The 27,538-nt window shown below is 37.7% G+C and overlaps 1 protein-coding gene and 2 long non-coding RNA genes across 7 annotated transcripts in view; 1 reads left to right on the top strand and 2 right to left on the bottom strand.

The window, feature by feature from the left end:
• Window positions 1–27,538, bottom strand: part of LOC306855355 — a 1,003,769-nt gene that overhangs the window by 95,249 nt on the left and 880,982 nt on the right. The window lies entirely within an intron of this gene.
• On the top strand, window positions 6,203–8,553 carry LOC306855356. The gene is made up of 4 exons (XR_013782931.1): window positions 6,203–6,264; window positions 6,372–6,520; window positions 7,556–7,743; window positions 7,855–8,553. It is a non-coding gene; the product is annotated as an uncharacterized lncRNA (long non-coding RNA).
• LOC306855330 (uncharacterized protein) lies at window positions 8,763–15,785 on the bottom strand. 5 transcript variants are annotated; one of them, XM_079393938.1, is made up of 4 exons: window positions 15,658–15,785; window positions 14,919–15,131; window positions 10,840–11,250; window positions 8,763–8,943 (listed from the first exon to the last, which is right to left on the bottom strand). In XM_079393938.1, exons 3-4 carry the CDS (start codon window positions 11,223–11,225, stop codon window positions 8,859–8,861), a joined length of 471 nt encoding a protein of 156 aa, XP_079250064.1. In that variant the 5' UTR covers window positions 11,226–11,250; window positions 14,919–15,131; window positions 15,658–15,785; the 3' UTR covers window positions 8,763–8,858. The 5 variants fall into 5 exon arrangements, 3 of the variants coding, with proteins under 3 accessions (XP_079250064.1, XP_079250065.1, XP_079250066.1); XM_079393939.1 differs by having other exon boundaries at window positions 15,382–15,705; XM_079393940.1 differs by lacking the exon at window positions 14,919–15,131 and having other exon boundaries at window positions 15,658–15,751.

The raw sequence follows: 27,538 nt of genomic DNA, 5'->3' as shown, positions 1-27,538 counted from the left end.
GGCAAAATAGTTTTTTGTGGTTTGTGGTACCTGCTAGTTTTAAGTGGTTCAGACCGTGTTCTTCTAGCACCGTATAATATCATAATTATTTGGTAAATATGCATTAGATTGGACAAGCAGAAAAGAAACATTCACATACAAGTTGCTTGCTTGATTACTTACCTTATTATTCTTTAAAAACGTCCGTAGTCTGGCCGCTGCTTCTTTCTACGTCTTCTGCAAAATGGGCGCCAATTCACCCGTTCAAACTGAGCGCGCACAAATCCTATTACGCATGCTCTGACAAGGCCTGCTTCTTCTTCCTCTTTTTCCTTCTTCTTTATTACTCTTGGGTGCACTGCTGCCACTCACTGGTGCAGTAACGTCATTGCTTCCTTTGTTGCTACTTAAGTGTTGCAAGTAAACATCACTAAAACTACTAAGTAAATTGTTTTACTCACCCTGCAATTAACTGTAACTCAACAAAACCTTGTAAGAAGTATATTTTTTAATATTTGAGTAAAGTTTACTAATTATATGTGAGTCAGCAAAGCTATTGGAATTTACAGTGCTGCTGGCCACTTCTTCAATGTAGCATCTAGAGAAGACAAAAATAATAAGACAGTATAATAATAATAATAATATAGTGCTTCATCAGGAACCTGAAGTGCTTACAGTACAGCTGCGATTGGACACACATTTTGGATAAAGGGCTGATCATAATAAAAAATGCGTCAAACACGTCAATTGGAAGATTCTGATTGGATTCTGCTAAATCTGAAAGAAATTCTGATTGGAAACATCACCCCCCCCTTATTTTTTAGCAGCATCGTTCTTTCATATGCACATGTCCGTCATGGGGACTGCATCGTTAACAGTCACACGGTCAATCATGTGCATCCAAAGCAGAGAAAATTCATGGATAGGAAAAATTTAGCCACTCCCGCGTTTTTTGGTTTGCTTAAAACACACCTTTCAGCCATATTCATCTAGAAACTGCATTAAGACAATACAGAAAACATTGCATTTTGCATTGCATTTGGTGGATGTAACGGTGAATGTGTGGATGTGTATGAGCTGTAATGTGAATCTGGAAGTGACTTGAAATTGGAAAAAAGGCTTGATTGACAAAATAAAAAAACCACAAACCATTTTGTTATACATTTCCTTCTTTTCCACAAGAAAGAATTGACCTTGTAGATTTTTCAGGAAAACGTGTAGCCATCATAGCTTTCCATCTCCTCTCACTTATTTGCCATAGTTAAATTCCATAACATGCCAATTACATGTGATACCAATTTCCTCTCACTTATTTGCCATAGTTAAATTCCATAACATGCCAATTACATGTGATACCAATTTCACGTGTTCGCACATACGTTTTTTGCATTTTTTTTTTTTTAGTTAGTTCTTACTTATTGCCTTGATAATAGAAAACATGAGCTAGGCATCATGTATGACAGTTGCCAAAGTGAGATATGAGCTACAAAATGACCAGATCCTGCCATGAGCTATATAGGAGACATATCTTGTATGTACATATAGGGCTTATATGTGGATATAAAGAAGCAATACAGGAGACCTATATGGCCTTTATATGCACATATATGCACCTCAATTTCGCCTATATGTGGCATATATACGCATATATGCAGCATATATGTTATCATATATGTGCATATATACTGCATATAGGTTTCATATATGTGCATATATACTGCATATAGGTTTCATATATGCGCATATATCCTCATATAGGTTCTTTCCATGTGGGCAGCTATGGTATGCTGTAATAATATCTTGTCAGAGGAACAACATGAAGATATGTATTTTTAACAAATACCCATTTTTATTAGGTTATGACATCATGGACGGGTAGAATTGCATGTCATGTCTCCCACCCACATATATATATATATATATATATATATATATATCATCTTCTGTATATTCCAGCTCGAAAAGATAAGGACGTCCATCAAACTGAAAGGGTTCGTTCACGATGTCTTCAAATTAATTTGAATAACCAGAGCCCGTTTTTTTTAGTTTTTTTTTTTATTAGGCTATCATTTTATTACAGCTCCATCAACTAATGCACAAACCGTTATCAGGGTATCCGTGGATCCTTTCTCAATGTCTCTCATACACTTATGGTGTGACATTTTGCATAATTATAGCGCAGTCTTTGCGATCTCATAATCGCGCTAAGCCATATCGCGTTCTCAGACTTTGTAAGCATTAATAAAAAAAGACAACTGGCAAGTGACACTGCTTCATGTACTCGCCAGCACTGATTTTTGCATGCATTTGGTGCTTGTGAGTGTTAATTTTAGGCCCTGCTAGGAAGGTTTTATTGCTAAAAGGTTGCTTTTTTATAGATCTGGAAACAAATTGTTGTTTCATTAAAGAATGTAAGAGTTCCTCTTCAGGAGCTCGAGCTGCGTCAGGAGATGCTTTGGGGAACGCCTACAGCGTAACCGGCTCTGAATACCAATGAAATCTGTCCAACGGATGGGAGGATTAAATAGTTCTGGTCACACTTAATTTAGGTCCTGGTGGAAAATATCATGTAACGCATAAAGAAAACAGCGTCTTTAAATCCATTTTGACCGCTCCCAGCACCCATACCGTAAGTGCGCGATCAGACGCGCATGACACGGCTGGCGTGACCGTGTATTTACAAGACGCGACTGGCATGGCTGCAGTGTCTGACGGACTGAAGATTTTTTTTCTCCCCCTGCGGTAGTTACTACGTCTTCAGACAGAATCGCAGTAGCGGAATACAGGTCCAACAAGCTTTTTTCTGTATATAATGGTCTCAATAATAATAATAATATATATAGACCGAACAAACAGCCTGATTAAAACTGAAGTGACAAAAATAACCAGCGAAGCATCGAAAGGCAAGAAAGATTCCTATTTTAATACATTCAAAATAAACAGCAATTGACAATGAATAGTGTATTTCTGGTCTATTTGTAGCCTACTTTAAAACAAAAGAGCGTAACAGTACACCTAAAGAAACTCTAAAAAAACACACTGAGGCAACAATTGAAAATGTATAGTTTATTTATAACATGATATAGTAATATACCAAGGGAGCTTTTTGCTGAATATTCTCACGATACAAATGTTACATTAATTTTAGTTTAATAAACTAGTTAGTCAAGTAGTTACTTGCATTTTAGACAAAATATTGACTGTTTTGTTCTGTTTCACCAACGGAAATAGTTCCAAACAAGGATGACAGCAGAAGTATAGCACATTCTCCAAGCAACGTTTTACTACTAAATGATTCAGCGTTTGGCTCGAATCACTTGAAATAACTCAATAACTCGCTCATGAAGTGACTTACCGCCACCTGCTGGTAGTTGAGCATGTTTAAAAGTATGCATCCCCACCCCAACATTTCTAATTTGTACATTCATAAGTGTATTTAAAACATTAATCTCATTAATCTTTTATTGCACTTTTAATTTTGCAGTGTAAATTATGTAATCTGACTGCTAACAGCCATATAGAATTTGATAAATTGTAATAATTTCAAAGGTGATGCATACATTTCAAAAGTAAAAAAAAAGAGAGCATCAAATCAAATATGCAGATTTAAGACGTAAAGGCTAATAGAGCACTGATGAAAATATTGCTTCAGAATAAATTGTTTACTTTTATGGGGATATTTTGTGTGGAATAGTATCTGCTGATATGAAAAGTTCACTGTATATCGTAGTAATAAATATAATTTATGACAGCCATGAAATATTGTTTACTTTTTACATTAAACAAATTAAATATTACAGATATGCATGTTATATAACGTATATTTCCATTACAGGTTTAGGTCTTACATTTCAGAAAAGGTGGTATTAAAAAGGTCTTAAAAAGTCTTAAGTTTCACTTGTTCATATCTGCAGATACCCTGGTTATAGAAGTAGGCCGAATTAGAAGGATGGGCCTATCATCATTTTGAGCAAATGCAATATACGTCTGCCTGTTTTGTCATCATGTAGGCCTAGCACTGATCCAAATTTCTCTTTCAACCTAATCAGTAATGCTGTTTTCCAGGTGCAGTGGGCAAATGTGCACTGACAGCAACTGCAACAGAAGCTCAAATATGGAGGCATGCTATAAGGTGGTTTGCCCTTTCGGCGGACAGGAGAGGAGGGCGCCAGGAGAGACTGGCACGTCAGCAGCAGGAGCAGCAACAGCTGCCACAGCACCCACCTAGTGATTTTGTTTAAGTGCATGTTTTTTTAGTTTTTTTGACGTTGTGTTAATAGCCTGTGTTTTTTTTTAGCCATTAATTCTTTGTTTGTTGTTGACTGTGTTCTGTGTTAATTGTTGAATTTGTTCATGACTTTTTTGTTTGTTTTTTATAATTAAATCTATGAATTTGTGGTCATTAATTCTGTGTTTGTTAACTTTGTTCACGTTGTTTTAGTATGCGTTTTAATCATTAAAACTATTTATTTCAGCTATAGCCTATAGGCCTACGCATTGCTCCAACTGAAACTAGCCTTCATCAAGTCAAGTCAAGCTTTTTATTATAGCCAAGGCCTTGTAGTGAAAATGTCTTTTCTTACTTAGTATTTTTGTCTTGTTTCCAGTCCAAATATCTACAAATTCTTAAATCAAGAAGCATTTACTAGAGAAGTAAAATGACATAAGAAATTCTGTTTTGTTTTAAGATAAAAAGAAAGTAACTTTTGCTTAAAACAAGCAAAATTATCTGCGAGTGGGGTAAGCAAAATAATCTCGTTTTCCATTTGAAATAAGATTTTTTTTGTTTTCCATTCTTATTCAGATTTTTTTGCTTACCCCACTGGCAGATAATTGTGCTTGTTTTAAGCAAAAACTACTTAAATTACTTTCTTTTTATCTTTAAAAAAAAAAGAATTTCTTATGTCATTTTACTTCTCAAGTAAATGCTTCTTGGTTTAAGAATTTTTTGATATTTGGACTGGAAACAAAAATAAGAAAAGCATTTTTTGAAGTGTGGACATTCCACAGACTGAAAAATGTAGGCCTATGCCTAGGTAGCATAGGTTACTATGATACCCTGACAAAAATGCCGAAAATAAGGCAAAAGGACGATCCAGTGGTGATTTAAGCGGAATCGTAACACATCCGGCACAGCTCCGGTAGGCGGAATCGTTTCACGCACCCGTTACGCATCTGTAACGGGATGATCAGGCGGTGCTGGATCGGCGCTGGAACATATCCGCAACAACCCCTAAAAACAGACCAGAACGGCTTCGGCCGTGTGCGGTCTTTGGACTCAGGAACGAGTCCGTGAGGCGGATGCGGGCCAGACCCGGCTCTATCGTTTTGCGGTTGCGGCTCTGTTCCGTTACAGCGTCCAGTGGCTATCTGGGTAGCTGCATCATATGTATCTTCACTGTATCGTGTCGTTGGCTATGCATCGAGATGCGTATCGCATCGGCCTAAGTTATGGAGATGCACATCCCTAATACATGGGCATAAAATGTATTTATACCACTTCATATAGTTAATCAATTTCACATGGAAATTGCTTATTGCTTGTTTATTGAACAACAGTTCAATGAACAAGAAGTTAATTAAGAGACTTACGTTTTTCAACACCATATTGCCCGTTTTTGCTCTATTTCGACAACAAAAATAATTTCAAACCCAGCCACAGCACTGTTGTGCGTCTCTGAGTAACATGACGGTGTTTCGTTCCTGAATGAATCAACTGTTAAATGGTTTGGTTCAATCACAATGACTGGCTGATTAACAGTGACTGCCACATTTAAAGTACTTTTATTATTTAAATAATTTCAAATATCATTATTCAACATTTTATGTTCAATATATCAAAACATTATTTATGCATTTGTAAAGGTAAATGAAAATATGCACATGTAAGTTTGTAAAAGCTGATAGAACATTAAAAATATTGCTTCAGAATAAATTTACACCACCAAAACTCAAATGATGCGGTGCTTTTGTGGGGATATTTTGCATGAAATATTGTCTGCTGATATGAAAAGCTCACTGTATATCTTAGTAATAAATATAATTTATTACAGCAAAGATATCTTTTCTTTTTACATTAAAAAGGGGTGATGGGGTCTTTAAAACAGGTCTAGCTTTTATACTGTTATCAGCACATGTTGAAGTAGTTTAGTCTCTTGTTGTCTCTGAGAGAATATGCTCCGTTAATGCAGCATTAGATAACTCCGTCAGTTTTTTTACTTTCGCTTTCTGTATGACTGAAGTTAAGACGTTCGCCGGCATAGCTAATGCGCAAAAGTTTGCACGGTATCCGTTGGCTCGCCTTCATGGTTTAAAACAGAAATATTTCCAGTATCGTATTATGTTCCAGATGATTGAATGCTGACGGTCCGGTCTGTGTTTATCGTGTGCAGTGCTCGGTGTCCTGCGGGAAGAGAATTAAAGAGCAGCAGATCATCTGCGTCGATCAGGACCAAACCCAGCTCATCTCAAGCCTCCCAGAACACAGAAGACCTGTCGGGCCGGACCCTGCCCCTCCTGGAGAGCCAACCAGTGGAGAGCGGTATGTGACATCACTTCCTGCAATCCACTTTTGCATCATTATTATTATTATTATCAATAAATGAACACACAGTACTCCTACACAAGGTACTAAAAATGCCAAGAATTAAATATTGTACTTTTCACTCCACTTCATTTCTATCAAAGTAGAAAGTCGTCCCTATGTAGCAGCTTTGAAAGTTCACTCTAATTAGGTTACATAAAGTGATTCAGACCAGTTGCAAATGGAGTATGTATTTGGAACAATTCAATAATAAAAAGCTAATATTGTGGTATTAGACACAATATTGTCTGATTTTGCAAAATTGTGTAAACAAAAATATTACCTCTAAAGCCACAGAAGAACTGTTGTGCGTCTCACAACAAAACACAATAGGTGTTTGACTTGAAGCAAAATCAATTAGGACAGGTTCACTCTTTGAGGGTTCACACATGGAACTGTCACAGTGGGTAATGATAATGCAAAAGTCGGTTTATTTTTTATATTCATTTTTTATTTAGTGTCACTATATTGAGATAAATGTATTATTTTATTATTTGTGAAAATTTTGTTTTCCATTTTCTATTTGAGATAACTTTAGTTTAGTGAATCTCAGCCCTGGGACACACAGCTAAGTTTAATACTCATTAAATAAATAATCATTGGGTATATTGTAAAATGTAGCATCTTTTTATTTGTGTTTTAATTGTTGTTATGGAGTGAAAGGGATAGTTCACCCAAAAATCTCAATTCTGTCATAATTTACTCACAGTCACGTTACGTTGTTCCAAACCTGAATAAAGTTCTTTTGTTCTGCTATTCACAAAGGAAGATATTTGGAAGTACTTCCATAGTATATATTGTTCCTACTATGATAGTAAATGGGGGATGAAATCTGTTTGGTTACTGACATTCTTACAAATATCTTCCATTGTGTTCAGCAGAACAAATACATTTATACAGGTTTGGAACAGCCTGAGGGTGAGTAAATGATGACAGAATTTTAATTCTTGAGTGAACTATCATATATGGTTTAACAACATTTTGAATTGTCAGTTTTGCTCAAGGTCTTGATTGAGGAAGGGGCTGCTGGAAGTAGTTAATCAATTACAAGCGTGTATGATACTCTTCCCCACTGCCGTGTCACTGCAATTAAAAGACTTGAGAGAAGAAAAAAGATGAGAATTGGTGGAAGACATGCTTTTGTTGTCATTGATGAAAGCAAATTTCACCACAAAAGAAAGGTACAACATTGAATGGCAGATGCTGTTGAGATTACAATCAAGATAAAACATATTAAAGATATTTAAGTAATAAATAATAACATTCTATCATTTTGATTTGACTGTGTGTAGTACAACCGTGGACGATTTGGGAGAACATGGCAAAGGAAGAATTTGTGGGTCTTTGGAATGCTGGAGGTGGGTGCCACACATCGAAGACCAATATTGAAGTTGGTCAAACACAGCTCCAGAAGGCATCTGCCACCCATCTTACGAAAGTATGTAAGATCTGGGAGTCAAATTCCAAGTGATTGCTGGAGGGCAAACAGCACCGTGTAGCAGCATTACATTCATTATCAGGTGAACCACCGACGATACTTTATCCATCCACAATAAGGCGCCCACACCCAGCACATAGCGTGCATGGTGCACATACAAAGAAAACATATACAGGTACAGGGGAAACCTCACCAAACATTCCCTGAGAAGACATCTTAGTCTCATTGAGTGGAACTACTGGCTTGGTAAGAATCACAGACATGGACCCATTGGACGCTTAATTCACGACATTAAAAAAAGTATATACATTTAAATGAAAAGATTAAAAAAATAGAGACTTTGGTCATAACCATAAGACAGCTGTTATATGTGGTGTTCTCGGTTATCATTACACACTCATGTATAATTAAAAAATTTAATTATGTTAAAAGTGTGAACAAGTTTTAAACTTCCTATACTTTTTGAAAATTGAAGTAATTTTGTCTTGGATGTTACAATGAAGATTTTTTGGTTATAAATGACCCATTATTAAACACACACTGTTCAATTGTCATCGTTGAGGTTGATGTATTATAATTTTTCCTATGGTATTCAGTGTTGTTTTCTGCATAATGCAGGGTGCCTGTTGTATTTGCACAGTTTTGGCCACTAATTTTCCGTGCAAACGGCAGGTTGATTTGTTGCAACAAGTTGCTAAGTGATGTTGTGATGTCATTGTGTGTTTACGTCATTATATATAACAGAAACTGCATAATCATCAATTCAGCTTTGGTATTTTATTATATTTTTAGGTATGTTTTATTTTAAGTTTATTGTATTTTTAGTTGAGGTCCTCACTGGGGATATGCCCCCGGGTCTCATCCAGGTGTCCGGCCTCCGCCAACAATCAGGGCCACATACATCATCTCCCGGCGCCGATCCACCATCTGATCCGGACACGGACTGAGAAACAGAATCGAAGACAGAAACAGACAAATATTACCGTAGATGCCATTCTTCTTACGATGTAATGAGTACATCATGTGTTATGGGGAGTGTTCCCGGTTGATCTAATTAATGCAACCTAACAATCTTTTAACGGATTTGAATAATAGAAGTGTATTAGTGTGTTATGTGTAAGCCAGGTTAAAGAAATGTGTCTTTAATCTAGATTTAAACGGACAGAGTGTGTCTGCCTCCCGAACAGTATTAGGTAGATTATTCCAGAGTTTGGGTGCTAAATAGGAAAAGGATCTGCCGCCCGCAGTTGATTTTGATATTCTAGGTATTATCAAACGGCCAGAGTTTTGAGAACGCAGCGGCCGTGGAGGACTATAATGTGATAAGAGCTCGCTCAAGTACTGAGGAGCTAAGCCATTCAGGGCTTTATAAGTAATTAACAAGATTTTAAAATCTATACAATGTTTGATAAGGAGCCAGTGCAGTGTTGACAGAACCGGGCTAATATGGTCGTACTTCCTGGTTCTAGTAAGGACTCTAGCTGCTGCATTTTGGACCAACTGTAGTTTGTTGATCAAGCGTGTAGAACAACCACCCAATAAAGCATTACAATAGTCTAACCTTGAGGTCATAAACGCATTAATTAGTATTTCTGCATTTGACGTTGAGAGCATAGGTCGCAATTTAAATATGTTTTAGAGATGGAAAAACGCAGTTTTACAGATGCTAGAAACGTGGCTTTTAAATGAAAGATTGCTATCAAACAGCACACCTAGGTTCCTAACTGATGAAGAAGAATCGACAGAGCAGCCGTCAAGTGTTAGATAGTGTTGTAGGTTATTACATGTGGGGTTTTTAGGTCTGATAATTAACACCTCTGTTTTCTTCAGAATTTAGCAGTAAGAAGTTACTCATCATCCAGTTTTTTATATCGACTATGCATTCCGTTAGTTTCTCAATTTGGTGTGTTTCACCGGGCCACGAAGAAATATAGAGCTGAGTATCATCAGCATAACAGTGAAAACTAACACCATGTCTCCTGATAATATCTCCCAAGGGTAACATGTAAAGCATGAAAATCAATAACCTGATTGTTAGGAGCTTTGAATTGTGTATTGCTTTTACTGAAATATAAATCCTTGCAAAAATCTGTTAATTTCTTAATAATGAAGTGTCCCAGAAATGTTTTGCATCAGAAATGTGATAGCTTTAAGTTTAAAATTTTATTTCCAGAGTTTTGCAAACAAGATGTTTCCATTAGAAGAAATATTCACCATATGTTTCTAACAATGATGAAATAGTGTTTACAGCTAATATTTTAAAGGTTCCCATTGCTTTTAATATTTCAGAGCACATATATAAAATAAAATCCCTCAAAGTAATACCAGACGTATTTGAACTATTACAAAAAATAAATCTTACATACATTGTTGTCGAAAACAAAGATTTTGTTATCTAAACCAGTGGTTCTCAACCAGGGCACTAGTACCCACTAGGGGGCCTCAGCACACTTCCAAGGTGGCCTCAAGGTGACATAAAATTTATTTAAAATAAGAAATATTAAATAAATTCTGCTTAATTAAATGCTAACCCTTTCTGAATTTCTAGAATCAAAAATCATCCACGATTAATTATTTTAATCCGACCTGTCTAGTTTCGGGCGAGGAGGCCTTTTGCCAATATTTTGAAATATTGTCTTTGACAATGGGGGGGTCCTTGGAGTCAACAAGTCTGAGAGCCACTGATCTAAACAATTAATATTCCAATTAACTACACCAAAATGGCCATCTTATCTGCTTATCAAAATTAGATCTCAATATGATAATGGAGGAGGATGAAGAGGAAAGTTAAGGGTGATGGTTATGGCCATCTTCGTCATCCCAAATGTTTGCACCATACTTCTGCAATTTGATGCATTGATCGGCAGTCACGATGAAAGACCGGTCGCTGGGGACACGGAAATTGTGGCAGATGACTTCAGTGCAGATTTTGTTGTCGTTTTCATCTTCCACAAGCACAGAGGCATAAATGGTGCCTTCCCCGGCAATGTTACACGTCTCGTTCTTTGGCAGGTGAATGTAACGGACCCGGGTGTCTCGTTTAAAAACCATCTTCACGTCGGTGGAAATATCCCCTGATACTGATTGTTTAGTTTCTGATGCTGTATCTCCAATCTCTGCCCCCACATTTATCACCATTTCTTCCAAGATCATTGTATCCACTTCATAGAAAATCCGAAGATGCTTCCCGGTTGCGTTGGCCACGTGGGTATTTGAGCTCCCCATGTTTTTAAATGGGAGCTGGGAAGATCTGAATTTTTAAAGAAGAAACAATGTAATATTTACAGAAAGAACACCGAAAGGTTGTTTTCATTCAAATCTTTTCAATCTTGGTACTTTTTTGTCATTCTGTGGCAGGACTAGCACTCTATACATAATAGATATTATGTATAATTATATGAATTAGTGCTTCGGAATTCTGGCCTGATTGGTTCAGAGGAGAGCATGTAATTTGTTATATTGTCTTAACATCAGGACCCGTATTTATCAAGCTTCTCAAAGTGACATTTTAGTCTTAAGTGCTGAGAATTCATGAAAATTACTCCTACTTTCAAACTTAAGTATAAAAGCAAGTTATCAAATTTCTTAAAGCTAAGAATCACTCTTACTCTTCCAGTTATTTAAGACAGCTCGAGAGGTCTCTCAAGTGGTTAGGAGTTGCTAGCAGGGGCTTGTGATGGCGCTGAGGATACAGAGACCTGCGCAAATCTTTCAGGAGAGGTTACAAGAAGTTACATTTCCTCAGTTATTCAAATCGAGCAAAGAACATTTACATTACCAAAGAACATCATAACTGACTTCAGTCTAGCACAAGTATTATGCGATTTAAGGTCTCTGCACACTGAGTCCGAAATTTTCGCATGCGTTTTTTCGCAATCTTAAAAATTCGTCACGCACAGAGACCTTGCACACTGAGTCCGATGCGTTTTAATTAATCCGTTGCGAAAAAATTCGCAAAACTATACAAAATGTCTTTAAGTAGTGAGGATGATTTTGTTGTCCTCTCTCTTTTTAAAAAAAGAAAAAGGAAATATTGGGTCCATCCAATCCTTAGATTGCGCAGAGAGGAAGGTTCCACCAGAGCTGCGGGATTATCCCGAGAGATTCAAACTTTATTTCAGGATGTCAGTGCCTCAGTTTGATACTTTGCTAGCGATACTGAATCCACATTAGGGCTGCAACAACTAATCGATAAAATCGATTATTATCGATTATGAAAATCATCGACAACGATTCTCATTATCGATTAATCGGGTCTGCCCACAGTGCACGTCCAACTTCAGCTGGTTAGTCAAATTACGGCACTGAATAATGCATTTCTATGGACAAAATGCATCTAAAAATAGTGGAGGAAACAGAATGAGATTCTGCCGGAGAAGCACGTGATCCAAGCTGCCCAAAACATGATAATTCTTTATTTTAAGCTTTAAGAGTAATGGCTTGCCCTGTCAGGCGCTTTGACAGATGCGTGTGCGTCCTCAGCGCAAAAACGTTCAGTTTACGGTCATATCCTTATCTATAAATGCCACAAATTCACGCGAGCATTTCCATTTTTGCATAAAGGTCCGTCCTGACAGTCTGTGTTAAGTTTAAAATACCGAATGAGCGCCGGCGCGGCGGGCGCGCGTCAGACGGACAGAACACAGTAGAGAGGGAGACAATTAATAGGCTTTTCAGCGCAAACATATCCATTGTGCTGAATTATCTGTTGTTGAAAGTTAATTTAAGGTTTAAAATAAATTAAAATATTTTATGAGAGTAGGAACTTTAAAGGGATAACAGCGTGTAATTGTCTGTCTGAATATAAACATGAGACGCTCCATAACGGCCTTTTACAGGATAAAGAAATGACGAGGTGACTGTGATCAAAGTAGTTCCTGCAGAACATTACTCTTACCTGTTGGTTAACACTGAGTTTGTGTTTTTATTCGTCTTTATTATTATCTTTATTATTTTAATTTTTAATAGAGGTTTAAACTATATGCAATTTTTACAATGCTTAACAAATTTATGTAAGTTTAACAATGTGTTTATGTAAGGTTTGTGCCACTGCTGCTCTAAAGTAACAGTATTGGTGATAACCAAAATCATTTTTCGGCTTTCTGTACTGGTTAGTACTCCAATATGTGTAAGCTCTTTAGTAACAGTAGTAGGCTATTTTTAATGCTATAATATCATTATTGCTGTTATCTATGAAAGAAAACCAGAGCACTTTTTTTTTTTTTGTATTTTTTATTTTTCGCGATACCCAATTGCAGTCAAAAAGTACATAAACAATACCAGCAAGAATGCAAGCTGTTATGAGGACATTTTTTATTATTATGTCCAATAAATGACTAACATTTTTAAATTTAAACAAATTTTTGACAAATTTCTAAAATATGTTTTCTCTTTATTATGATAAGTGGTCTAATAAATTAAGCACTGTATGTTTTCATAGCATTCAGTTGTCACGTTTGTTTGAAGGACATTGGGCAGAATGTGGAATAGTGTTTTTTTTTTGGTCAATATTTTTTTTAATCCGATTAATCGAAAGAATAATCGGCCAACTAATCGATTATCAAAATAATCGTTAGTTGCAGCCCTAATCCACATATTAAAAAGAAGACCACCAATTTCCGTGAACCAATTTATCCTGAACAGAGACTGTCTGAGGTATGGACACACACACACACACACACCAACTGCGGCATCGGAAAGGTGCGCGCCAGGCATAAAAAAATAGGCTACAGCAGTTCTTTATATTCTGTATTCCGCAATTTGTTTGTCATAAAGTGCTCTGTGCTGCAAGACGAAGTGTATTCATTTGTCTGACACTATTTTGGATTTCGCTTGTACGGTGGCTCTGAAATGTCAAAACACCTTCTCAAAGCATCTCAAAATGCTTTATACGGATGCGAAAAACACAAAAGTCGAACCCGATCCGAATTTTTTTTTGACGGACGAAAATTTCAGAGAGTGTGCAAACGTGATTGACAAAACGTGAGGTCATATTTATTTTTCAACGTGCAAAAAGTTCGGACGAAAAATTGGGACTCTGGCCTTTACACTGTATGATGAATAAATCTCTTACCCATTCTTTACACTGCACACGTCTGCGGCGCAGCTCCACGGCCACCAGAGCTGATCGGCTGCGCCGTGGCAAGTTTCTGAAGCGGCTCTTTGAGCTGCATCACTAAAGATTGGCACCTAGTCTATTTTTTGAGAGATATTAATAGTAATAATAATCATCTCGCTGTCTTCAAAGGCATCAGCAACAGGCGATATCTCTGACTATCGTCGATACATGATACTATTGTCTATCAGCACCCTAAATTAAGTTGTGATGATGCTTCGTTTCCTTGCCATAATGTGTTCTCTTGAAAATTCTTTATTGTCAAATGTGTGTTGAATGTAAACTCCTATTAGGAATTTAACCGTTCAATGAGAATTTATCTGAGAATATGTTTAAGGAAATCTATTCAGTGTTTGGTCCATGCTTATGTTGTCATCCAAAATCCTGTTTGTGGCACAGCAAAGTGTCGTGAATCATCTCTAAGACTGACACTTAAGATTTAGTCCTACACTTCGCTTACATTACAACTGAGATGATTGATAACTAACTTTTAATCGCAGCTTTGAGCCAAGAATTTTTTCACTTAAGTCAATTCTTAGAGGCTTGATAAATACGGGCCCAGATCATCTTCTGGCAATATATATTTTTAAATATGGGCACCATTATAATTGACAAACCCAACCAACTAAGCATCAAGTATAGGAGCAGTTTTGTCATTTTAGTTAATCTGTGATGGTATCTTAAGGTGTAAAGATGTAAAAGTAAAGAGAAAATATAAAGAAACAGTCCATTATGCTGCTTTTACATACAGATGAATAAAATATCACTAGCTCTATAATCAAGAATATCAAATAAATACTCACTGGAGAGATGAGAGAAAATAACTGTTGTATATTCAGTTCAGGAGACAAATGTTTCCTATTAACAGTTGGTTCGACAGGTGACTGGCAGTCAGTGTGTGCAGTAATCCACAAAAAGCAACTTCAGAACTTTATGTAGCTAACAGAGAACTAAAAGTATCTGCGTATGATCCTTACGCCCACAGCAGATGACGTATTTTTCACTGTTGTTGTAACCTGTCAAATTGCAATAGCAACAGCAGCATGATACCTTTGCGCAATCATGTTACACAATCATGAAAAAGAAGAGTTCTTGACAAAGAGATTAATTTATGCTCAAATAAGAAAAATAAATTGCTGGTGAACAAGCATGGTCGAGTCAATGACCGCTTTCAGGCCAGGCACGCACTGGTCATTCCAAAGGCCATTTGTAAGAGGATAAAAATGGATAAGAAACGATATAAGAGGACAAAAAGGTGTAACTCACAGAAAATCCGAATTTCAATGCATACAACAAAACTGGCCGATTCCTCTGAATTAAGTTTGAAAATCTTTTACACCACGAACTACAGCTATGACTCCATTAACTTGAGCACGACGCTCCAGGTGAACACGGCAGGTAAGCTTCTTTACAAACTTCACAATTGACCAATATTTTAGCTCTAAATAACTCATCTACTTTCTTTAATCCCTGTACGGAAAACTTTAGTCCTTTCTTCTAATATAACTCGGTTTCAATCAAAAATTCTCGAGTTTCACTCACATGCGTTTCTTTGTTCCTTCTCTGTCTCTATCGATCTCATCCGCGTCTTCAGTGGGCGGAGTCAGCGTCACCAACTGAGCTCACTCAGTAGGTGCGTTCGACTTGAAGTGACGCTGCGCAGAATGATCAGTGTATTATGGGAAGCCAAACAAACCAAAAGTGGGACGAGACAGCGGGGGTTTACAGAGCTCGCGCCGCACTGACATGTCATCTGCGCGGTTCAATGGTCCGAGCCGCGCGGCCGATTCGTCAGCGCAGCGCGGACGTGTTTCCTAGCGACACCCAATGGTCAGCGCGGCGAGAACAATCCTCACCAGTGCTGCGCTGACCAATCTAAACAGATACAAGTTCATTTGGCGCCACTCAATTACATTTTACCCATAAACCTCTGCTATTATTAATGTAAATGAGTGAGGTAAAATGGCTAGGCGCATTGTAAAACAATTTTAACTACTCCTGACATTTTGAATAGAATTGAGGAGGCTCTAGGGGACAGAGACATTCATTCAGAAAATGAGAGACTTTTTAACCGTTTGCCACAAACCAGACCCATTCCAGTTCGCACGTAACTTCAGTGGTGAGGCCTCACGGGGAACGGTAAACATGAGAAGAAGGTAAAATAGTGAATAACAATGTATATGCTATTCGTCTAGCAAAGTATTTGCATTTAGTCATAGACATAGTTAGCCTATAATTGAGTATTTAACTGCCTGAAGTAAGATATGTTATTTCTGAATTAGATAATGAAAATGCAAGTGCACAATTGCATTTTCTTATTTCCTTTAGGTGCCAAAGAAACACAGGTGGTCCCTTCATTAGAGAAGTGTGTCTATTGACCTCCCCGGAAACCACAGTTGTACCAAAGGGAATGGCTAGAGTCCAACTCCTAAATAATGGTTACATTATTAGTGGAGTACAATTCCAAAAACGTTGGAATGTTCAGCAGGTGTTGCAGCATATCCATTCTATTTATGAATCAAAGCTTACTCAACACTGAGTAAGTAACTAAATCTCCGAGATTAGTTGTTTAAATGTTTTAATACTGCATTTTAATAATATATTTTTCATAACAAATCCCTTACGAAAATTAACCATGGTTTTATTGTTGTAAAAGTGTAGTAACCATTTTTGATTGATTACCATTTGTATAACCACAGTTTTACTACAAATACCATGGTTAAACTATGGTTAGTGTAGCAAAGCCATGGTTATTTTGTGGTTACCATTGTTTAACTGCAATAACCATGTGTTTTTGTAGTGAAACCGTGGTTAATTTTTGTAATCAACCATTTAAAAATTAAAGGGATAATCACCCAAAAATGATAATGTCGTCATCAACCACTTACTCACCTGTATGAGTTTCTTCCTTCAAAATGGATATCTTGTCATTTATTTAATTACCTGTGCTTCCATAACCCTTCCATGACCCTTCTGAGTCAGCATTTACTTTTCACATTATCCGGCCACATTGAGAGATTCAATGTCACAAATTTGCAAGGGTTTGATTAGACATTGTGCAGAGTCTTAATTATTTCCTCAGTTAATGTCACATGTTTTCTTTTTGAATAATTTAACTTTCAATGTGGTCTCAGGCTTTATGACCCCACAGTGCACCAGTGAGTGATTTAAGATGTTACATTTAAACCCACTTATTCAGTATTTATTATGCAAGTAATTTACCTTCTTTTTTACATTTAAGATTGGAGATATTGAGAGCTTTAAACACACAGCTGGTCAAACCTACGCTGGAACCTGGAGTTGAACTGACTGGAACAATACTCTGCATGCTTTTTAAAGACAGAGTCATCTATGTACGCCCTTCTGTTGACCTGTCTCAGCCTGATCAGGTAGGGTCATTTATTCTATGAGGACAGACTGTTAAACACAAAGTGTGAAATTTAGTTTGATATATTTTGCTGTATTACAATCATATTTGTTTGCATATCTATGAATTACAGAAATTATATTTGACTATGAAAAAACTGACAATTAATGGGCTTTTTAAAAGGAATCTGAAAATATTTAATATAAAATCAGGCTGTTTATGTCATGAGGCCGGGCTGCAGGTTTTCCCTTCTCCACCAGAGGTCGCCATCTCCCATCCTCCCGGACTCCACTCAGCTGATTACACACACTTGTCTCATTGCGCACACCTGTCACACTCATTGCACCCACAGCTGTTCCCTATCTTCACGGACTATATAGTTTTCCCTCTCCCACCACTCGGCCTGGTCGCATTATTTGCATTCTGCTCTAGTCTGTTCATGTTCTGACTTTGTGTTTCCGTGTACTGCTAGTGTTCATGTTTTGTATCTGTTTAGTGTGCTGTGTTGGCGGTTTTGTTATTTTCTTATATTAAAGCACCTCACCTGCATTTGGACCCTGACCTCGTCTTTTCGCGGCGCTTCTCTCAGCGATCCGTGACAGTTTAATTATAAAAGACCATGCAATCTGACCCGTTTTAGATTTTAATATTGCTAATAGCCATGCATTACTCTTTAAACTTATGTGTAGAGCATATAGCGCTGGCCATGCTAAAATCATAGGTTTGATTCTCATGCATGCATGAATGTGGCCAAACCTTGATTGCATTGTAAGTTGCTTTCAGGGGCGGAGTGGGACCAAAAAATCTACCGGGAGATGTCGTAGACCACCGGCCCTCAGGATGGCATTATTTCTAGCTACCTAGAACATTGTGTTTTAATAACGTGTTTTACCTGCTAGGCAGCAGCTTAGCCACATATATAAAAAATATACAAGCAAGCGTCATAGAACCCTTGCAAAATTATTTTAATTAGATTAAGAAAGCCACCGCTACTGGTCACATCTATGGTTAGATAAATTAAATATGAACGCAGTTTTGGATGAAATAAAATTTTCTTTACATGTGTATATATATACTATTATCAGACCAGCCCTCGCGGCCTCCAAACACTACCGGTCCACCGGGAAAAATCCTGACCCTCCCGATTGCCACTCCGCTACTGGTTGCTTTGGAGAAATGTAACAAATTAATAATAATGTAAATGTTCTCTTTAGAATTTATCACGTTCAAACTTCAGCTGAAGCACCATTACTGTCATGACTCAAACAGAGAGAAGCTGGCGAGAACTCAAGCGCAGGGAAATGACAATACTTTAATTATAAAAGGAACAAAACAGAAACAAACTACCCCGAGGGGGAAAACAGAGCATGGCAGAAACAGGAATCAGGAACACACACGACTGACCGTACACAACATGTAACAACGTGACCGAACAGAACTGCAACCACCAGGAACATAAATAGGGACACAAACGAGCAGGAACAGGTGAATTCACTAAACCAATAACGAGATAACAAGAGGGCGGGGTTAGACAATAACCGGGGAACACATGGAACAATCACAACACAAACCCATGTGCTCAGACAAGACAGTGACATCTGGTGGCCAACCAGGGCACACCCACAGGATACGTGACAATTACTAGCCCAGACAACTTCTGCCTGTCCAACACATGCCCTGCTACCATCATCAGCACAGAGACCTGAAACAGTAGGTGTAGTCACATCCCAACTCCAAGAAACAACATCTCCTGTGTTGTTGCAGGCAACAACTAGTACGCCTTTGGAAACTGAACCAATTTCTACCTATTTCTCCTCAGCCACTGTCTGAAGCTGCAGCTGTTGCCACAAGAGAGTTCCACTCTACTGCCACAACATCATCATGGGAGCAAAGTACACCCCAGTGCTCTCATAGTACTACAGAATCACCATTGGTCCCACTGACATCTACCTCTCCACTTCCGATCCAGGTAACTGCGTGTTAAGTTTGCAGTTCTTTTTGTAATAATACTTCTAATAATGATATGCAACAATTATAATATTTCTTGAAAGTTAATAAATAATTATGATATTTACGTTATTAAATTCTTAAAGTACATAATTGTTTTAGGGCAATGAGAGCCCTGTGATCTATGAATGGGTGAATGCTGGAACTCCAGATGTGAGTATTGTATATTTTAATTTCGCACAAATGAAAATCTGGTTCCCTTGTAGTCCTTTGTATAGATATAATATAATGTACTAAAAATGTGTCAATCAGAGGTACACTATGTAACTTTTGGCTCTCTAGTGTGGTGGTTAATAAACAACACTGCATGTGTCTTGTGGAATAACATTGTTGCCGGAGGTACTTCTCTGTTTATGATGAGTCAAGCAAGTATTGGGCTATTCCCCAGTGGTTAAGTAAGGGATAATGTATAGGGAGGCGGTTGTTATAGCGAATAACACCCCCGACAGGCTGAACGGGACCCCGACGCAAAGCGGAGCTTGAATCAGCCTGAAGGGGTTGTTATTCGCTATAACAACCGCCTCGCTCTACATTATCCCACTTATTACATGGCTACCTACCAAATAAATCAATAATTTGACAAAATATTGATTTAAAAAGGAGTTTATTTATTTAAAAACAATTGTATTGCTTCCACTTAAGAAAATAGTCCGTTCCGTCTCTACAGTTGCATCCATAGCAACTCTCTGTTTTTCATGGCAACAGTGTTATACTTCGCAGCGGTCTGTTATCAAGAAATAACACACCGCATTCTACATTGGAATTCAACCAAGCCATGTAATACATTTTTATAGTGTACCTTTAAAGGTGATCTCACAATGTCTCTGCTGTTTCTGTAAAAACAATAATAATAATTACTAAAGCATTTTTTTAGGTGTACTACAGGGTTATACCACCAGCAAATGAAGAACATTCAAACTCTGAAGTTCAGAATGGGTTTGTTATTTATTATTATTGCATGTTGCTATGGAATACTTGATTCTGATTGTCAATTATAGCATTCAGCAGTCAAAAACATTTTGTTAAATTAAAATTAAATATCTCCTATTGGACAATAGGAAAACACGTCATACAGGTTTGAAACAACCTGACAGTGAGTAAACAATGACAAAAAAATATATATATTTGTATTTTTCAATTTCTTATTTTTAAGGGAGGACTTTGTGGTTCTAACAGACACAGAGGAAGAAACTGTTATGTTGGGCTCTCCCAATTACACCAATTTAGACTCTGTGAGTACATACTAACCAGACACTTTGCATGAAATGTATAGCTAATAATAATATTCTGTTAAATTTCTCAACCTTTATTTAGGAAGAAGCAGATTTGGCTGACTTTCTGAGATCATTCCAGAAAGATTACCTTGACACTCAAAATTGTGCCATTGTTGTTGCAAGACGGTCAAAAATTCTTCACAGTGCCTGTCAAGCTCTGTCAAAGTCCTACTTTGCTTGGAACAGAACTCCACGAATTGAGATTGTTGGAGAGTCTGCTGAAGATCATGGTGGGCCACAAAGAGAGTTCTTTAGGTTGGTATAAACACTTGTATTGCTAGACTGAGGGTACAAATGTTGCATCTTGAAAAACTGAAACAAAATATTAAGGGCTAAACCAGTGGTTCCCAAACCTGTCCTGAAGGCACCCCAACACAGGACGTTTTCTTTGTCTCCCTAATCAAACACACCTGATTCAACTCATCAGCTCATTATCACATGTGATAATGAGCTGATGAGTTGAATCAGGTGTGTTTGATTAAGGAGACAAAGGCCGTTTCTCAATATGCGTACTTGTCTGTACTTGTGTTCTTGTGGACTTGTGAAACATCATCAGTCGCTGCCCAAGTACTGTTCCAATTCAAAGTTCACATCTAGCCAAGTCCAGTTCAAATCCCCGGATGTGTTCTTGATCCGCCCCTTTTACCGAGGATGCATCGAGAGGTGACTTGTGCGGACTTGATACGGGCCATAACCCAGAATTCAGTTCGTCCTCCCGTCCTCGAGAGTTCGTTCTTCTGAGTCGAACTTGGCAAGTCCAAACTCGAAAGGACGGAAGTCCAGACTCTGCAAACTTGGTATTGAGAAACGGCCAATGAAAATGTGCAGTGTTGGGGTGCCTTCAGGACAGGTTTGGGAACCACTGGGCTAAACTCATGGGTACAAGTCAGACTTGATATTGTGAGGTATGATACTAGGGATAATCAGCTTGGTTTTCTGTTCTGAAAGTTACAGTATTTTTATAGTACAATTAAGTTTTATCTCAAAGATCCAGAAATGTTGAATTCCCTTTCTAATATTCAGAAATGCTCAAACTAAAATAAATCTACTTATTCTGTGTACTACAGTTCGTCCACAAACATTTTTACTTGGTATATACATTTTAAACTAATTCTAACTTTATTTGAAGTAATAAACTGAAACAACTAGTATATAATGTTATAATTTATATAATGTTATAACAAATATAATTTTCCTTCCATCAGGCTCTTAATGATCGAGGCACAGTCAGCACTTGGAATTTTTGAAGGAAAGCAAGGCCAGGTTTTTTTTGCCTACAACCAGTCAGCCTTAGAACAGAACCGGTTTTACACGTGTGGAAAACTCATTGCTTGGTCACTGATTCATGGAGGCCCAGGCATTAAAGCCCTTCATCCGGCTTTGTATTTGTTGATGTGTGGACAGGAAGGGCAGTTGGATAGGTTTGATTTTCATGACTTGCCAGATGATGAAGTGCAGTTAAAGTTGCAACAGGTAGCCTATTGTCACCTATATGTTTAACCTGATGAACAATTAAATGGTAATCTAATATTGTCTAAAACTGGTCTTTTTAGATCAAGCAGTGCAAAAGTGTGGGAGACCTAATTTCACTGAAGGCCTCTCTTGGAGACTGGATTGCAGAATGTGGGGTACCCTCGATCTACAATGCTGGCCTTCCTGAAATGCCCAGAGTTTACAGCCTGGTCATTAAACACTTTATTTATCTTAGGTAAAAGAAGCCAACATATCTTAAGTCAATATCAAACTGCAATTTAGTAATCAAACCTAAAACTATTTTATAACAATGCAGTTAAACATAAATAAACACCTTTATTTGATTGTTATCTGATTGTTACCCCAGGCCTGCTAGCATGATTTCACAGTTTAAGGCAGGAATGAATTCATGTGGATCAATTTGGCAGGCAGTGGAAAACAACTGGATGGCATTCAAGCCTCTGTTCACTAACACTCAGAAGCCACTGACAAGAAGTGAGTTCAAAGACCTTCTTGTTGTGAATTGGAGTGATGAAGGCAGCAACCACAGACAGATTGAAGAGGACACCATCTTTGCTTGGGAATGTTTACTCAACAGCATTCAGGGTAGGTTGTAATATAATTAATGTATTTTCATTTATAATGTTGGTTTAAGAGCTTGGTTATTTCACTTGGGCCTGGATACATAAACGGGGTTCAGATCAGGGGTAGGGAACGTTGATCCTGGATGGTTATTGTCCTGCAGAGTTTGGCTCCAACCCTGAAAAAAACACTCACCTGCCTGTAACTTTAGCAATCCTGAAGACCTTGATTAGCTTCAGGTGTGTTTAATTATGGTTGGAGCTAAACTCTGCAGGACAATGGCCCTCCAGGATCAACGTTCCCCACCCCTGGTTTAGATAAAGCCAGGATTAGGCCTTTGTTCCTTTAGGGCATTTAAGTAGATTTAATAAATGTGCCTTAGAAAAAAAAAATACTGTTGTGCATCTTCAGACAAAACAATGACATGTAAGATGTAAGTTTGAGTTGCTTTCAATTAAAACAGCTCAAACATTTAGTCTAGGACTAGGTTTAAACCTTGTCTATGAAACTGGGAATTGATGTTTTATCATGTTATTAACAGAAAAAGAGACCTCTCTGATGTTTGAGGATTTTCTGACATTCATGACCGGTGCTGATGCTGTCCCTCCTCTTGGCTTTCCCAAAAAAGCTGAAATTGACTTTTACACTCAAGAAGATGGATGCCGGAGACTGCCTTATGCATCAACTTGCTCAATGGTGCTTTTCTTTCCAAGAGGGTTACTTGATGAATCGGAGTTAGAAAACCTGCTGATAGATGCAGTAAAAGGCTCAGTTGGGTTTGGAAAAATTTAGATCTGGTATAATATTCTGAATCTTGATCATGTTCTTGATCATGCTGCCATGGTTTTCCAAATGTTCAATATATTAGAGTAATAGTTGACCTCAAAATAAAAATTATCCCATAATTTATTCACCCTCAAGTCATCCTAGTTGTCTATGACTTCTTTCAGTCGAACACAATTCTATTAATATTAAATCAAATTCTTAATAAAAATAAGAAAGTCCTATACAACTAGGATGACTTGAGGGTGAGAAAATTATGGGATAATTTTCATTCTGGGGTTAACTATTCTTTACAATATAGACATGTTTGTCCAAAGGCTGTAGTTCACCTCTAACGAAAATTGACATTTTTCAATTCAGTTTTAACTTTAAAAATGAGTTGTAGTGACTGATCTGATCAAAAAAATACTACATTTGCCTGAAAGTACAAAAACATTTCAATAGTTTATTGTTATACAATTTACAGAGGACATACTGAGAACACAACTGTATTTGTGTGTGTATATATATATATATATATATATATATATATATGTATATGTATGTATGTGTAAAGATGGGGGCAGAGCATACCAATATCGTTTTTCCCCTCGAAACGGTCACTGCAAGCATTGTAGGCCTCCTCATGCTACTGAGAGTTTTTGAGGCCTCCGCTTGTTAGAGCTCCGCTGGGACAGTCTGTGAGTGGGCATCCTCTCGTTCCAGAGAGTCGTCATGCTGAGGCCTCTGCTCCTAGAGCCCGACCGTTTCGGCGAGTGTCGTTAGGCCTCCTCTCGGCGAGTGTCGTTAGGCCTCCTCTCGCTCAGAGAGTTTTTGAGGCTTCCGCTCGCCAGAGCTCCGCTGGGGCAGTTATGTGAGTGGTAGCTGCACCTCCTCGCAGGATGCCCAGTGTACAGAGTGTAGTAGGTCTCCTCTCGATTTAGAGAGTCGTCATGCAGAGGCCTCCGCAAGAGCTCGGACTCTTCAGCGAGTGTCATCAGGCCTCCTCTCGCTTAGAGAGTTTTAGAGACCTCCGCTCGACAGAGCTCCGCCTGGATAGCATTTGTGAGTAGTAGACTCTAAAGGGCCGTACACACAGGGACGAATATCAGCGCGTGTTATTCGCCAGCATTTTTCAACGCGTTTTTTGTGTTCACACCCAAGCGATTTTCGCTGACGATGAGCCGAGTGAATATGCAAATTAATTCCCTGACATTAGATGGCGCTTAATGTAAAACAGAAATACCCCGGTACACAAGGTGGCGCTGCTCAACTTTACGCTTCTGACACTCGCTTGTCACTCAGAAGAAGAGAGCAAGTATTTACACTCTTGTCAAAATCATACAAAGAAAACATGGATATTTCAAGCACCAGTAGCTCCAGCTCCAGCGATGAAGAAATTATTGTTCTGTTGAATGAGGAAAGACGCCGGAAAAGACGCCTATATTGGATACATCCCATAGTTACGAGAAGAGAAGAACATGGGGAGTTTTATCGACTGGTACAAGAGCTGAAAATGTATCATGAGCGTTTTCGGGGGTATTTTAGAATGTCCGTCAGTGAGTTCAAAAATTTACTTTAATTTTTTAAATAAAATTTACTTTAAAATTTCAAAAATTTACTGGCTCCCTCGCTGACAAAAGAACAGACACACTACTGTAAACCAATCGACCCAGAGCAGCGTTTGGCCGTGTTTTTACTGTGAGTTTGTCTACATTGTTATTCACTTCAATGAATGTTATAAAAACATAAGTGAAGCGTTGTTAAAAACTAGTATTTGTCTATTTCTATTTCAGTTTTCTAAGCACTGGGGACTCGTACCGCACTATTGCGTCCAGCTTTCGACTTGGGTGTGTCAACTGTGGCTTCGATAGTGAGTGAGACCTGTGAAGCATTGTGGCATTGCCTCAGAGATGAACATTTGCCAGTGCCTACTGAAGAGATGTGAAGGAGTACAGCCAGGATGTTCCATGAAAGATGGAATTTCCCTGATTGCTTGGGAGCCATGGATGGGAAACACATATTCATCCAGGTCCCAGCAAACTCTGGTTCTCTCTACTTTAATTATAAAGGTACGTTCTCCGTTGTATTGCTGGCCTTAGTTGATGCAGATTACTGCTTCCTGGTGGTTGATGTGGGGAGCTATGGCAGCAACAGCGATGGAGGCATCTTTGCCAATTCTGTGCTGGGAAAGGCACTCAGAGATGGAACTCTGAATGTTCCCCCACCAAGTGAACTTCCAGGTGCTCCTGAGCTGGGAAAAGTTAACCATGTCATTGTGGCGGATGAAGCTTTTCTGCTGAAACCATATCTCCTCTGGCCATACCCTGGACGCTGCCTCCCCACAGACAAGAGAATTCTCAATTATTGTTTGTCTCGGGCACGGCACATCTCTGAAAATGCATTTGGCATCCTCAGTCAATGCTTCCGGGTTTTCCAAAGAACTTTACAGGTTCAACCAAGTGTTGTTGACAAAGTTGTCAAAGCTGCTTGTGCATTGTGAACGGAAATGACCAGAATCATGCCACAGAGGATGACCATGATTGTGAGCAAACACTAAAAGGCTTTGAACATTGTAGGGGCAGCGGGCATCTGTGGAGGCACAAAATGTCCGAGAACTGTACAAAGAGTACTTCAACTCACCAGCAGAAGTTGCTTGGCAGTACGACCATATGAACCATGGTCTGGGGAACAGATAAAATCAGACTGTACATTTGAGCCATGTTCATTACATTTCCCATTGTGAAAACCGCTAGTGTGTGTGTGTGTGTATATATACAATTTCTGTGAACTTGAATACACTATAAAATCTATTGCATCTGATTCTTCATTAGTTAATATGCCAGCACTCACCACAGCAAACTAAATATTTTTGATATAACATGTTCTATCAAAGTTAAAGCAAAGTTTTTTGCAAAATGTAAAGTATTTGGTCACTTCAACATATACTTATTTACAGCTAAATTTAAGTTGTGATTTTGAAAATGTGTATTTTTAATAAACATTTTTACAAGCATTTTCTTTGTTAAAATTTTCTCAATGCTGTGCCCAAAATGGTTATGTTCCTGTAGATTGATAACTGTTGCCTATGAATGCAGTGACTCCGTAATTAGGCACATAGCTATTTCAATAAGAGGTCAAGAATACTTATGTACAAATGTATGCCAAATCCCAAAATATGTTACATTATTTTCAAGTGAGTCACTTATGCACAATTTATTTTGAAAAAATGAAACATTTCTTTTTTTTAATGGACTACAAGTTGCAATAACAATCACAAACATAAGAAAAGTAAAAAAAGGAGTCAGAAAAGGTAGTGCAAATAAGTCTCAATGACTGAAGTGCAAGTGAACAGTAGTGCACATACACATTCAACTATTTCTTGAATGTAAATAAAAATACAAATAAAATTTGTATTTATTGTACAATTTTTTTTATATTGTATTTATTGTACAAATAAAATATAAAAAAACAGCAGTGCAAATAAGTCACAATAACAATAGTTCAAGTGAACGATAGTGCAAATAAACATTTATGAAATAGACATTTTCAACTATATTTCTTGAATGTAAAAAAAAATACTACAAATACAGAATAAAAATGCATATAATAAACATCTATTAGTGTGGCCAAGAAGTTGTAGAGCAGCCATAGTTTGTTAGCTGTAAAGACAAATTCAGTTTACATCAGAAACAATAACTCGCACCGTGGGCCATGCTACACTTCATACCCATCTTGACAAAATACTCCAGAGCTTAATGTTTGATTACTAATTTAGTTTAGATTGATACTAATTTTAATGTACTATATGTCTGGCAACAAAATTTCAGCAGAGGTTACCTATACACAGAACACAAACTAATATATTGAACTAGAGGTGTGATCGCATGGTGAACAGGGAACATGCAATGATATCATGTTAATCACTGTTTAATGTCAATGCATTACATATAGTATA

Source organism: Barbus barbus (genome assembly GCF_936440315.1).
Source record: "Barbus barbus genome assembly, chromosome: 3".
Classification (NCBI taxonomy): Eukaryota; Metazoa; Chordata; class Actinopteri; order Cypriniformes; family Cyprinidae; genus Barbus; species Barbus barbus.
Note: the sequence above shows the minus strand (reverse complement) of the source record. Positions and strands in the feature narration are given on the sequence as shown.

Excerpts from the sequence above, each read along its gene's own strand:
- LOC306855330 (XM_079393938.1), bottom strand. The coding sequence starts at position 11,225 with ATGGGGAGCTCAAATACCCACGTGGCCAACGCAACCGGGAAGCATCTT. Across the intron at positions 8,944-10,839 it reads CAATGCATCAAATTGCAGAA|TCCGTGTCCGGATCAGATGG; the intron begins GTATGGTGCAAA and ends TCTGTTTCTCAG.